The following is a 14,322-nucleotide window of genomic DNA, read 5'->3' as shown; positions in this document are numbered from 1 at the left end:
AGGATGTGTAACAGGTAGCTGATAGACTTGCCGCCTATGGGGCAAGTGTTGTAAATGCGAATTCATATTGATTGTTTTCATCTAAAAAATACATTAAATATACCTATGCATTTGATATTTTTCTCATGCCTACATAGTGCCAAATCATCTTTTTATATATAATTACAAAGAGAGCTAAGTAGGTTCTTCATTCAATTCAGACGAGGAGGAGGACAAAAAGCTGTGATATTGTGAAATCCTCTCCAAAATGTTAAACCAAGCACACCCTAGACTTTGGGACATGTTTACCACGCAGCACAACCGCGGCATCCTTTTGGTAACGCTAAAGCACAACACGTCAGCACCGGCAGTATTGCCAGACCACTGACCTCAGATCATCTCTCGTCAGCCGCAGCCGCAGCCGCAGCCGCGACTTCAGCTTCGCCTTGCTTCCCGGCGGCGCGAACGCATCGATCCCGCCTCCTCGGCCTCCACCGTCCTTCGCGCCCTTCCCTAGCTCCAGCTGGAAATCCTCCATCTCCTACTTGTACAGAGAGGCTGGCGCACCGCGCACGTGATGATCTGTCGTTCTGGAGGCGGAGGGGCGACGTCGGATGCCGCCGTGCCGGTGGGGGAGACGGAAGATTCGCGCACCTTATCGCCGCCCGCTGAAGGAACCCCCGAGCGCCCACCAGGTGCTCGACGTAATGCCGCCGCGCCACCCACGGCATCCAGTTTTATATCCTCCTAACCAGTGACGGAGAAGGTTAGTTTATAGTAAAGGAGAACCGTACTCCAATCCCGCCCGAGTTTCACACGGAGGTAGAGCTTCTGCCCCAGCCTCTCTTTTGTTCTGTTCTTCCTGCTGAAAATCACCTGGGAGCACAGCGTCGCGTCCCAGCCTCCCAGGCGCCATTGATGGTTCTTGAAATCGCATTGTGTAAATAAGCCGTGTGGTTGAGAGTCGATATACAATTTCTTTACATTGGGGAATTGCACATGTTTTCTTAGGATTGGTGGCTACTGCTTTTTTTTTCATCCTTTGTTTTATTGCGGTGTCGCCTCAAGATGTAGCAGCAACGAAGTGAAGAAGTGGAACTGTGCACTAAGTTAGTCGGATGAGGTCTTCTCGTTTTGTGTATGACCAGAGAAGACCTTAACAACTTGGAAGAATCATTATAGGAAAATAAAAATGAGGGCATCGGTTGCTAGTTTTTTTTTTCATTTGCTGCCTTTGTTGTTTCAACATGCTTTTCTTTGCTACGCAAATATGTTAATTATTTGGTTGTTCTGCTTTCATGAACTGTTTGGGGATTTGGGTAGTGACTTTCTCTTTACCAGTAGAGTACATGTCCTTGCTGGTCTAATAACTTATTTTGTTGGCACGTATTTATCAATGCTGCCAGAAATTTGTGGCCCAATATTGGGCTTTATAGATAAATGATGTGAAATAGGGGAAAAAGCTTTTTTTTTTAAAAAAAAAAACTTTCAAAGTTTCTGCTTTAAGTTGGGTACTATATGCTGATAATGCCTCCTTATCCTGTTTCTGTATTCTGTATAGGATTTCCATCCTAACAATTTGTATATGTTCAAACCATACGAAATAATAGAAACCGGAATGTTAAAAGGCCATAATAAACTCCAGAACTACGAGCAATGTGTTCGTTCCTTTATTAAGGGCTTTGATATCAAATATCATAGCTTCAGAACTAATTTATTGAGTTCCTATTTGAAGCGCATTGGCACCTGTTTGAAGTACAGAGCAAAAACACTCCATATCAAAGATGAGCTTCAGATCTATCGAACAGCTACTTAGGAGGAACAGCAAGACCAAAATTGCTCGCAATATTATTGATGGTGTCCATGACCAGAAGGAAGAGCAGTGTGTGCAATCCTTGCGGGAGTTACTTCTTGCAAGCAACCAGCTACCGGAGAAGTTTGATGACTACTATCTCCTCCTACGGTATGGCCATTTTGTTTATTTACTGGAAAACTATGTTATACTGTTGTTGGACTGGAATGAACCATTCAAGTAACGGATAGGAGGTGTTTTAGTCTTCTGTGGTTGTAGGATGACTGTTTCCTTTCTATTTTGCACTGGAGATGGTCTTGACCTCATTACTTTCTTTCAACATGCAGCTTTCTGAGAATGAGAGGCTTCAACATCTTAAAGGCAAAAGAAATGTTCTTAAATATGTTAAAATGGCGTGAAGATTGTTCTGTTGATGCCATTGCAAATGTATGTGGTGTGGTTATTCTGTGTTATATGTCTTTTATCTCCGGTTTGATACAAGAATTTATGCTTACAGTTATCTTGGAATTTCGCTGTTTCCTTCCTTTAATTGAGCCTTGAAAAGTCCTCATTGAATGTCAAAATAATTATCGTATTGAAATATCAAGCTTAAATGGTTGTTTACATGTTACAGGAATTTAAATTTGAGGAGTATGATGCTGTGAAAAGATGCTATCCTCATGGATTTCATGGAGTTGATAAATTTGGCAGGCCTCTATATATCGAACGGATTGGCTTGGTGGATCTCAGCAAGCTCATGCAGGTGACAAGTATTGATCGATACATAAAATATCATATATCAGAACAAGAGAAAACTATGTCTTTGAGATATCCTGCTTGCTCAATTGCGACTAAAAAGCACATTGCCTCTACAACAGCCATATTGGATGTGAAAGGATTGGTGCGTGATGTCTAAATGAAGCCCTTCCCTTTAATGTTTTACATATCCAGTTTCCAAGAAAATAGTTCCCTTTTATGTTAAAAAGAGCATGTAGTATTTAGGATGCTTTGACTTATCATTGTCTTGTAACTTGGTTCATCAGACAGGGCCTTGCTGTAAAATATTAAGAAATATTTACAGTGCATTTTTAGGCTGTGCAAACATTCCACATGCATAAGGCCAAAAGAAAAATGTCTACAAGGAACTGTCAAGTTTTTAAATGATCTATCTGGCATATAATGAAGTTATTTCACAATCTGTACGCAACCATATGTTTTTTTGTCTTGGCTGTTGTTGTTCAGGGGATGAATAATTTTTCAAAATCTGCAAGAGAGATGTTCATTGAGATCCAAAAGATCGATAGTAATTACTATCCAGAGGTTTGTCTTGGTTATGTCTATGCTTGAAGCCTTGAACATCTAATGTGGCTCTTATACTAGCCACAATCTGCTCATACACGTCTTGCTTCCTGCTACAGACATTAAATCAACTTTATACAATTAATGCTGGAACTGGCTTTAGAGCACTGTGGAAAGTATTGAAAGCATTCATGGAAGCAAGGACTTTAGCAAAGATTCAGGTACTGCATCTTTTCTGTATTACTAATTATTGTTTGACAAAATAGAATGAATTCTTACATCTTTGCTACTTGTAAGGTTCTGGGGACCAATTACCTTAACACATTATTAGAAGCTGTTGACCCAAGGTAAAAGTGCAACTAGTCATGTGCAATTTTTGCATCTTTAGTGCCTTGAATGATTGCTCCTTTCTGCAGCAATTTACCAGACTTTTTAGGGGGAACATGCAATTGTCCTGCAACAGGAGGATGCTTGTTCCAAGATAAAGGACCCTGGACCGACCCAGAAATGGTTTGTGCTTCTAAGGTAAGGTATGGCGTTTATTTTAGAATTCATTTGGAAATTTGCTGGGAAGTTGAAACAAAATAAAAATAATAATTGTTGGAGTGATGGAGTCTATTTGTGTTTTTTAGGTAGCATTTGGTAAAGGCCTGAAGTCTTTCAGTGAACTGACTGCTACAATTGCCTGTGAAAGCTTTGCAGGTTGTCAGGTAAGATATATATAATGTATATAAATTCCTTGCACTTTAGCTTCAACATTAAGTTTTTATCAGCACCGACCTGCAGAATGGCTGTAGTAATGTTGTTTGGTCATCAGCCACTGATATGACAGTATTAAGCTTTCTGAAGTCTTAACTCAGTACCTTGTCAACCATGATTGTTCAGTTTATATAATCTCGAATGAGCATCTATTGACCTAGATAGTTGGGCCTTGAAGGCTTCATTGTCAGATCTATGGGCTTCATATCCTCTATTTTCCGGTTTACTGCTGACCCTTTTTGCTAGCTCACCCAAAACCAGGAGAAGAAAAAAGCTTGGTCGAGTACCTTACTTGAAAGTTGAAACAACTGTGACTGACAGTCTGAAGTATGAGTCTTGTTTGTGACATTTGATTCCAGAATGAGCAGTCAAATAACTGAAGATCTTCAATCTGTGTTTGAGAGAACTGATCCCAGTTTTCCTACTGCCCTTCCTCATGTCTCCACTGAGATTTCCAGCTTTCCTATTCTTAACCACCCCCCCCCCCCCCCCCCCGCGTTTATCCTTTCCGCCAGTTGTTTTCCTTTTTCTGGAGCATGACAATCATCATGCAGCTCATGTGCATGCACACCTTGCCCCACCAGATAGTCTTAGAAAAAATAAACATCGCATCTTTTTCTGTCCATGCTGTTTCTTTCCATTACTAGTGACATGCCAAATGAATTGGGTTCTCCTCTATTCTATCTTGTTATCCCTCATCGCTTGCAAAAGAACCATCATGGACTCTTCATTCTTCGTATTTTTATTTGCAGGAGCCTTCTGCGAAACAAGTAGATTCCACTTCTCGTAGGAAAAGAACTCTTGGCATGTTGTTAAAGGATGACCAGGTCTTTGTTTGTGTCAATTTTTTTTCCTGAATTTCGTTTCTATACCCATGGTCTTTCACTTCATAAAAAGAAAAAAAAATCATATATCATTAGATAAGTTTAAGTTTTAAGGCAGAAAATATGTCTGTTGGTTCAATCAGTTCTGCTATGCACAAAAAAAAAATCACATCAATATTGAAATCTCTATGGGACAGGATGGCACTGATACAAGTGGAAATATTCTACGGAAACAGGTCGATGAACAGATCTCAGAGAAAATCCGAGAACTTGAAGACTGTGCTGCTCAGACTAAGGAGGTGAGCAAAGTATTGGAGATAATAATTGCTTTGTATTCCTCCAAACCCTAGAAGGGTGGGATATATAGTTCCTATACATGGGCCTCTGGATGGGTCTCTATACATGGGCTCAATATATACCAACACCCCCCCCCCCCCCCGCAGTCTAAACTACCGGCGCAGCGGTATTCAAGACTAGACAACAAGAAAGCCAACACCCCCCTGCAGTCTGAACTACCGTTGCAGCAGTGTTCAAGACTGGACAAGAAAAAAGTACAAAGAGCAAATACCCCCCGGAGCCACAACTAGCCACCTGTTACGTTGAGGTTGGAGCGAAACTCCGAGAAAGTCGAGGAGGGTAGTCCCTTGGTGAAGATGTAGGCAAACTAGGAGGTGGTCGGGACATGGAGTACCCGAACATCGCCGACGGCGACCCTGTCGCGCACGAAGTGTAGGTTGATCTCCACGTGCTTCGTCCGCTGATGAAGCGTCCCCTCATGAGAGAAGACTTAAAAGTGATACAATATCAGTCCCAGGAGGCTGATAACACTTTTATTACATCAGATGGTACATCACCGTACAACTCTACGCGAAAGTGGGTAGTGAAGCGCCACTATCGCGAGGATAACAACTAACACCCACACAACAATATTAACTACGAAGAGGGGGTCATCAGAGTCTTGCGCCATATGGAACTTCCTGCGGGTGGCCCTATCCACAGGCAAGGTTGGGTGCAGGACGGAACCTCAACTCAACGCCTTCGGGAACGAAGTCTGGATCTTCCTCTGTAAAAATTAAGAATGGGGTGAGTACAAACGTACTCAGCAAGTCCAACCACACCCATGGAGGGGGTATAAACAGAATATAATGCACAGGGTAAATCAAGGATGAGGCTAGGGTTTTATTTGCGGAAAGCAAATTTTGATGCAGGGGTTTATTTAAAAGAAAGGATTTTCAAAGCAAGTTTTCTTGTACCAAGTAACACGTAGTGTTGATCCACACAGGATCCAAGTTTTAAACTGCTACCGGATTACTCACCGCCGTAGCACACGGCACAACTGCCGGACACTTTTCCAAAACAACTCACGCCAACCCATCCATTCCCAGAAGAAACACTAGTTATGTGACCACACCGTAACTTGCCCAGTACCATGGGCACGGCTATTCGAATAGATTTTAACTCTGCAGAGGTGTGCAACTTTACCCACAAGCGGGGTACCACAGCTCGATCACCGTAGTATTGGTGCAGATCTCAACAAAGCCATTACCCACATTAGCTAGACCTGACTAGCCATCACGGGATCCACCAAGGGGTCATTGACCTATCACAAAGGTTTTAACCGGGGCATAAGTCACACAGAGCTAATCCCTTCTCCTTGATCACCCGTTGCTCTCAGCTCTCCTGATGGCTATCAGACTAACTAGTGGGGTTTATGCTAAGTCGTTGTCCATTCAACGGTCGAGTGGTTTGCATGATAGTGGAGTTAGGTGAGACGACACACCAACTCAATCCTTAGTGGTGACAAGATGGATATCTCCCTTCCCTGCTCTGCCACACAGGCACGAGCACACCAATCGGCAAAACACACAGAAATGCCATCCATCCCGTCTAAACTCATCTTTCGAAATTCCACATTTCTCCCTTCCCACACACGCACACATTTTCTTTATAAAACAAGTCGTATTGTGTATAAGGTCCTAAGCGTTCTAGCAGCGATTAACGTCCAAACAAAACACATTCAGACATTAATCTAGGTGGTCAAGGAATGATTATAACAAATCAAGGGGTGGCTATTCAATCATGTTTTCAGCAGTCAAAACATATGCAATTTTATAAAACAGGCCAATATGTTGTGTTTATAAAAATTAGGACAAAACATGCATCAAAGGATGGGATTGAACTTGCCGTCTTCAAAGCCTTCCGGGAGGTCCTGGTCGAAGTACTGTCCTTCGGGCTCAGGGTCGCGGAACTGGTCCTCGTTCGCTTGCTCGCAGTACTGCTCGTCGACGGGTTCTCCCTCGTTCACACCGTGATCTACGACGCATACAATCAAACACACAATCAAGAAAAAGAAATAAAAATTTTATCGCTGAGCTCGATTCGGAAACAATTAAGATATGGAGGTAGAAGTAATATTTTTGGGCGGTTTCCTAATGGCACGGCCAAATTATGTTAGGTTTGGCGCGGTAAAGTTTCAGGTCGATCGGAGATTGTTTGGCGCATAAAATGATAAGTTAACGGGGGTGTTTAGGGTCTAAACAAGGGTCTAGGGACTTGTTTGTAATTAGTGAAAGGACCTGATTAGAATTCTTGGGAGTGTTTGGGTTATTCTGGAAAAGGTAGGAGTTTATTTAGAATTAAGTTTATATGGTGGAAGGGTTTATTTTGAAATATAATAAAAGAGGGGGTTTCTTTTGCAAAATGGTTAGAAAGGGGGAGGGACTCTTTAGGAAATAGAGAGAAGGGGAAGGGGCCAAGGGCAAATCTGCCCTCTTCTCCTTCCTTTCGACTGGGAAACAGGGGAGGGGGAGGCAAGGCGCTGGCGGCGGCCAATCCGGCCGGCCTGAGCTCCGGCGACGGCCGTGGAGGGGGGGAAGGTAGAGGGAGGCGAGAGGATTTGATCCCCCCGCTCACCTTGGACTGGGACGCGGCGAGAAGGCGGGGCGGCGACGGGGGCGGCGGCCGGTGAAGGCGTGCGTGGCGGCAGCGCTAGAGGCAGGAGGCGCTGGGCTGGGCGGAGCTACGGGTTGTCGGGGTGCCAGGGGTGCTCCTCGGCCCCTTTTATAGGCGTCCGAGGCGGTGGAGGGCGGGGCGCGTCGGTGGCGGCCCGGCGGGCTTCGTGGCCGGCTTTAATGGCAGTGGGGGCGAGCTGCTGTGCTGCTCGGCGTCGCGGAGTGGTGGCGCGGGTGGCTAGGTCGGCACGGGGTGACGCGACAGCTCGGGCAGGCGGCGAGCGGGGCAGGCGGCGCTGTGCAGCTTGACGGCGGAGGGCGCGGCGAGTGACGGGTGAGCGGGGGCGGCGCTGTTGCTTGGCGTCGGGCGGCGCGGCGAGTGCACGTGGGAGCAGGGCCTGGCATGCGTGGGCGGGCCCGGGAGCAGGGGCGAGCGGGACCGGGGGCGGCCGGCATCGAGCCGCAAGCGGCGGGCGGCACGCGTCGCGTGGGGGCGCGCGCGTTGGCAGCAGGCGACCGGCGCGGCGGTGATGGCGGCCGCGTGAAACGCGTGCGGCGCGCGGCGTGGGCAGTCGCGCGGGCAGGCGTCCGCGGCGTGGCGCGGGTGTCGCGGCTCGGTGCGCCGAGCGCCACGTTAGTGCGTGCGCGCGTGCGCGTGCACGTGGGTAGGCCGGGGACGGGGCGCGCGCGCACAGGGACGGGGAGCGGCCGGGGTAGCCAGCGGGCGTGCGCGAGCGTGGTCGGGGCGGCGCGGCGAGCGGGCTGCAGCGTGCGAGAGAGGAGAGAGGGAAGGAAGGGAGGAGGAGGAAAAAGAAAAAGAAGGAAAATGGAAAAAGGAAAAATAGAAAGAAAAGGAAAGAGAGAAAGAGAGAGAGAGAAATAGAGAGAGATGGCGGGGATCGCGGCGGCGACCGCGGCCGGACGCGCACGCGCGCCGGTCGGGCGTGATGCGCGGGACGAGGGCAAACAGGGAGACGGGACAGCGATTGGATGTCGGGACCGGGTTTTCGGGAGATCGGGCGGGGATCGATTTTGAATGGACTGAGCTCAACGATTGAAAAGAGGTTTTGAAATTATTTAGCGCGTGATTTGATTTGGTAACTTTTTGGGATGTTACAGCTGATGGTGAACGGGGTTGGTGGAGAGATACACGGCGCTGACGTTGTCGCAGTAGACGAGCGTGCTCTTGGCGAGCGGGCTGTGGAGCTCCGCCAAGAGCTGTCGTAGCCAGGACGCCTCCGCCACGCCGTTAGCGACAGCCCGGTACTCCGGCTCGGCACCAGGAGACAAGGTTGCCGCCCAGGAAGACGGCGTAGCCGGAAGTGGAGCGGCGAGTGTCCGCGCAGCCAGCCCAGTCAGCGTCGGTGTAGACCACCAGCTCAGAGGTGGGAGAGCGGTGATGAACCAAGCCGAAGCCAATAGTGCCACGGACGTAGCGGAGGAGACGCTTCAGTGCAGTAAGGTGAGACTCCCGGGGATCATGCATGTGAAGACAGACCTGCTGAACGGCATAGGTGAGATCCGGCTGGGTGAAGGTCAGGTAATGCAAGGCACCGGCGAGGCTCCGGTAGGCTGTAGGACCAGCCACGGGATCACCCAGATCAGCAGACAGCTTCGCCTGAGTATCGACAGGAGTGGAGCATGGCTTGCAATCAGTCATCCCAGCTCGCTCCAGAATGTCGAGTGCATACTGCCTCTGGTGAAGGAACAGGCCAGACGGGCGAGTCTCAACAGTAACGCCCAAGAAGTGGTGGAGCTGACCAAGATCCTTCATAGCAAACTCCCGCTGCAGAGAGGAGATGACGCGCTCAAGCAACTGCTGACTGGAGGCGGTGAGCACAATATCATCAATATAGAGCAGCAGGTAGACAGTCTCATCCCCACGGCGGTAGATGAACAGAGAAGTGTCATCCTTGGCCTCGGTGAACCCCAAAGTCAGCAAGAACATGGCGAACTGAGAGTACCAGGCCCGAGGAGCCTTTTTCAGACCATAGAGGGACTTGTTGAGCCGGCAGACCATATCCGAACGACTCGAGTCCACAAATCCCGCCGGCTGAGAGCAGTAGACAGTCTCTGACAGAGTGCCGTGAAGAAACGCATTCTTCACATCCAGCTGGTGCACAGGCCAGGAGCGAGAGAGTGCAAGCGAGAGGACCGTGCGCACCGTAGCGGGCTTCACCACTGGACTGAAGGTCTCATCGTAGTCCACACCAGGCCGCTGGTTGAAATCCCGGAGAACCCAGCGAGTCTTGTAGCGCTCCAGTGTGCCGTCAGCCCGACGCTTATGCGTCCAAATCCACTTGCCTGTGACCACATTACCACCAGACGGACGCGCCACGAGGTCCCACGTCTGGTTGGCGAGAAGAGCCGCGTACTCCACTTCTATCGCGCGACGCCAGTGAGGATCCGCCAGGGCGTCGCGGATAGAGGAAGGTACCGGAGAGACCCGCGGCTCCCCCTCGGTGGCGGAGAGAGTCGCGGCCTGAGACGCCATCCGCCGAGTCACCATGGGATGGATGTGCCGAGGATCTTGATGGACGACTGGCGGGTGGTACACCTCCGGCTCGACTCGAGAGCGAGCCGGCGGAGGCGGCGACGGCGGCGGCTCCGGTGTAGGCGTCGCAGGAGCCTCTAGAGCCGGAGGCGGCGCCGGTGTCGGCGTCGAACGACGCCGGTACACCTGCACCGGCTGAGCGTTCCGCGGCGGCGCTGGTGTCGGCGCCGAACGACGCTGGTACACCTGCACCGGCTGAGCGTACCGCGCAGTTGCACGAGGAGGCACCGGGGCCGCGCGTGGCACAGCAGGAGACCCCAGGGCCGCGCACGGCAAGACAGGAGGTCCTGGGGCCGCGCGTGGCTCGACGGCGGGCACCGGGGCCGCGCTGGGCGCAGCAGGGGTCACCGGAAGCGGTGCCAGTGCACCGGGAAAACCTGCAGGAAAAGGACAGACAGGTAAAGGTGGCTGAACCACCGGGTCAGTCGGAAACAGGGACTCCAACTCGGGTCAGGAGAAGGTGGGGAGGAGGTGGAGTAGGGGAAGTCCGACTCGTTAATCAAGTAGGTGGCGGTGTGGAGGCCCTTGGCCCAGAAGCGCGGGGGCAGAGAGGCCTGGATCAGAATGGTGCGCAGTTGCGCACGACGTCGTTCGTTGTGCGAATCATCCGCTCAGCCTTGCCGTTCTGGGGAGAGGTATACGGACAAGACATACGCAGCTGAACACCCCGAGAGAGAAAGAAAGAACGGGAGGTGGAGTTGTCGAACTCACGCCTGTTGTCACACGAGACGGCATTAATGGTGAGGCCGAACTGAGTGGACACCTAGGCAAAGAAGTTGAGGATGGTGGGGAAGGTCTCAGACTTGGCGCGCAAAGGGAAAGTCCAAGAGTTGTGTGAGAAATCATCGACCACCACCAGATAGTATTTGTAGCCAGAGAGGCTGAGAACAATAGAGGTCCACAGGTCACAGTGAACAAGATCGAAGGCATGCGTCGCATGCGAAGAAGAAGAGGAAAAAGAAAGCCGAACATGACGACCAAGCTGGCACGCATGGCCGAGGTGCTCAGCAGGAGCCCTAGTACCAGGAACATCGGTACTACGACTAAGCTGAGCGAGGACGTCGCGGCCAGGGTGACCAAGACGGCGGTGCCAGGTGGTGGAAGACGACGTCGCGGCAAAAGCAGCAGACCAAGGCGGCCAGGGCGAAGAAGAAGACGAGAGTGGTGCAGCGGAAGAAGGAAGGCGAAGGGTGTAAAGGGGCCTCGTGCTGTCACACCGGAGTAGCGGACGCCGGGAGGCCGAATCCTTTACAGTGAGGCCAGAAGAATCAAACTCGATGGAACAAGAATTGTCAGCTGTAAACTGACGAATGGAAAGAAGGTTATGAACCATCTGAGGAGCAACAAGAACATTGGGAAGATGAAAGGAGCCAGGAGCATAACCCACGGTGGTGACAGGAAGGCAAGACCCGTCACCAACCATGATGGAAGATGGAGAAGAGAGGTGTGGGGGTCGGACAGAAGAAAGTATACCGGCATATGGGGTGGTGTGGAAGGAGGCACCCAAGTCGGCGATCCACTCGGTGCTGACCGGCGGTGTCCGCCCCATGGCGCTGAAGGAATGCGCCAGTGCGGCCTGGTCCCACCCCCCAAGCCAGGTCGGCTGCTGACTGGGTGGAGCGGGCGGTGTCCAGAACGGCGCGAACAGGGGAGCAGCGGCGGCGAGCATGGCCGCCGGCTGGGGCTGAGGACGAGGGCCCCCCTAACCCGGAAACGGCCACATTGGGATGTGCCCTGGCCATGGGGAGCTGAAGGATGGCCAGGGCGTACCTCCAGGGCCAAGAGCAGGAGTGGGAGCCGGAGTCGGGGTCGTAGTGCCCCGACGGCCTCCACCAGTACCACCAGAAGGAGCGCTGCTAGCACCACCACCACGTTCACCCCGACGACGACGCCCGTGACCTCCCCTACTCCCGGTCTGGCCGGTGAGAGAAGCACTATGGAGGGGGTCGGTCCGGGGTCCAGATCCAGAGGGTGGAGCCTGGTGGGAGGACAGAGCGCCGTGCTCGGTGGACGGGACGACGGGCTGAAGATGCTCCCAAGCGAAGGCAGTCGCACGGACGCGCTCCTGAGCCGCCGAAGCCGCGGACGTGGCAGCGAGGAGGGCCGCGGCGAGTGCAGCTCGGGCGACGGTCGGCGGCACTGCAAGCGTGTGCAGGGGCGCAGGCACCGCGGCGGGGAAGGCTGTCGTCGATCCGGGTGCCAGGGCCGTGCAGGGCAGCCACGCGCCCGAGGATCCGTCTGCAGGGGCAGGGAGGCCGGCCTGGGAGCCTGGGGGCGGCAGCAGCGGCTGCAGAGGGGCGCCGTCGGGGGCAGGGGCGCCCGCGCCCTGCCCGCCCAGGGCAGCGTCAAGGGCGGCAGCGGCCGCGCCCCTTGCCTAGGCACCAGATCGGGCGGCGGCGAGGGCGGACGGCCGCGGGCCAGGCGCGCGCCAGGCGTCCATGGCGGGGGCAGGGACGTCGGGGCAGGGGCCACGCCTGCGCCCTGCCCGCCCTGGGCAGCGTCAAGGGCGGCGGCGGCGGCGCCCCCCTACCCAGGCACCGGATCGGGCGGTGGCGAGGGCGGCCGGCCGCGGGCCAGGCGCGCGCCAGGTTTTTGGGGCGGCGGCAGTGGCGGCGGCGGCAGTGGCGGCGTCCAGGGCTGCGACGAGGGCGGTGGCGGCAGCATCCCCTGCGCCCAGAGCGGACGGGCCGGTGGTGGCGGCGGCGGGCGCCGTGCCACCCCCCCCCCCCCCCCCCCCCCCGCGGCCAGGGCGCCCGGATCTGCGCCTAGGGCGGCCAGATCCGCCGGCTGCGTGTGGGGCGCGCCGTGCAGAGGCTCCATGACGGCGAGGGCGGCCGCGGCGGGCGCCCAAGGGGCGGCAAGCCATGCCGCCGGCGGCTAGACACCCTGCGCAGATGAGGACGCGCCGCCGGGAGCAGAGGACCCGGCGCCATGGTGCGCCTGGAGCAGAGTAGAGGAAGGGGGTGGGAAAGAGGAGAGAGGTGGAGGTGGCAGCGCCGGCGGCCGGCCGGCCATGGAGGCGGCGGCGCCGGCGGCTGCTGCAGGGGAGAGGGAGATGAAGAGAGGCTAGGCTAATGATACCATTTTGGAGAGAATAATTGTCTTGTATTCCTCCAAACCCTAGAAGGGTGGGATATATAGTTTCTATACATGGGCCTCTGGATGGGCCTCTATACATGGGCTCAATATACACCAACACAAAGGAAGCAGCCCCAATTCAAGAAATTGCAGCCTAAGTCATCTAGCAACTTAATGGTAATTTCTTTGTGCGTTCAGACCCTGCAGACACTAATATGTAAGCAGCAAGAACTGACGAGCCACATCGAACAGCTGAGGAGAATCCTTAGGTGAGAATGGCATCCTACCTAGTTCCTTCGTTCCTTTTGTTGTAATCTTGCATCCTACTAAACTAAGAAGATAATACATCTGATTTTTCGATTGTTTTTCAATACAGGGACGGCACAAGTGCAGATAAGCAAACTGATGTACAAAACTCAAAGTAAAATTAGTGCTTTCCAAAGCTGGAGAAAGCGAAAAAGGGCAAAAAAAAGAAGTAATTGTTGTATCATTATAGAGAAGAAATAGGCACCTTAGATATTTTTCAGTGAGGATTTTCAACACCAAAATTGCGAATGCCATAGTACACCACGATGATCTTGGCAATGCTATGGACTAAGGTGGTATGGCATCCACTCAGAAATGCTGCCATGTTCAATGTTACACATGTAATCCACAGTGATCCAAATTTGATGAGTAAAACTGTTCCCTACCAAGACTCAATTCTTTCTCTTTTTTAACGAACCAGTTCTGGTATTATCCTTGATTTTGGTGAGTAAATATAGGACTGCTTTCTTTCTTTCAAATTTGTCAAACCACAAAGATAAATGTTCGAAGGGCCTTTCTTGGCACATCATCAAATCCTAAAGGCGAGTTACGTCCACAACCAAAAAGATTTTCAAATCACTGAGCCACTTTGGTGTTTATATGCGTTTTTTTTGTAATTCTCTCTAGAAGAAAATAAGCAGATGTATTCCTCAAAACCCTAGAAGAGTGAGAAATATAAATCCTATACATGGGCCTCTAGATGTGCCTCTATACATGGGCTCACATATACACCAACACCTCCTAGCAGTCTGAACTACCAACGCAGCAGTGTTCAAGACT

The 14,322-nt window shown here is 51.9% G+C and overlaps 1 protein-coding gene across 8 annotated transcripts; it reads left to right on the top strand.

Moving 5' to 3' along the window:
- The first annotated feature begins 317 nt into the window (after positions 1-317).
- Positions 318-13,946, top strand: LOC120659942 (phosphatidylinositol/phosphatidylcholine transfer protein SFH11-like). 8 transcript variants are annotated; one of them, XM_039938216.1, is made up of 13 exons: positions 324-745; positions 1,715-1,942; positions 2,119-2,218; positions 2,406-2,672; positions 3,014-3,091; positions 3,190-3,291; positions 3,368-3,417; positions 3,487-3,595; positions 3,703-3,780; positions 4,582-4,656; positions 4,851-4,952; positions 13,435-13,505; positions 13,613-13,946. In XM_039938216.1, the coding sequence occupies exons 2-13, from the start codon at positions 1,764-1,766 to the stop codon at positions 13,659-13,661; spliced, it is 1,260 nt and encodes a 419-aa protein (XP_039794150.1). In that variant the 5' UTR covers positions 324-745; positions 1,715-1,763; the 3' UTR covers positions 13,662-13,946. The 8 variants fall into 8 exon arrangements, 6 of the variants coding, with proteins under 6 accessions (XP_039794150.1, XP_039794149.1, XP_039794151.1 ...); XM_039938215.1 differs by having other exon boundaries at positions 324-801; XM_039938217.1 differs by lacking the exon at positions 324-745 and having other exon boundaries at positions 811-1,942; positions 4,890-4,952.
- The last annotated feature ends 376 nt before the right edge of the window (positions 13,947-14,322 follow it).

The sequence above is a fragment of the Panicum virgatum genome, chromosome 2N (genome assembly GCF_016808335.1).
Source record: "Panicum virgatum strain AP13 chromosome 2N, P.virgatum_v5, whole genome shotgun sequence".
In the NCBI taxonomy this organism is placed as follows: domain Eukaryota; kingdom Viridiplantae; phylum Streptophyta; class Magnoliopsida; order Poales; family Poaceae; genus Panicum; species Panicum virgatum.
The sequence above is the reverse complement of the archived record's forward strand: the minus strand, read 5'-3'. Positions and strand labels throughout refer to the sequence as shown.

Bases quoted from the DNA above. Each gene is read 5' to 3' on its own strand.
- LOC120659942 (XM_039938216.1), top strand. From the start codon at position 1,764: ATGAGCTTCAGATCTATCGAACAGCTACTTAGGAGGAACAGCAAGACC. The intron at 4,953-13,434 runs GTGAGCAAAGTA...TTGTGCGTTCAG, and splicing joins GTGCTGCTCAGACTAAGGAG to ACCCTGCAGACACTAATATG. The intron at 13,506-13,612 runs GTGAGAATGGCA...TTTTCAATACAG, and splicing joins CAGCTGAGGAGAATCCTTAG to GGACGGCACAAGTGCAGATA.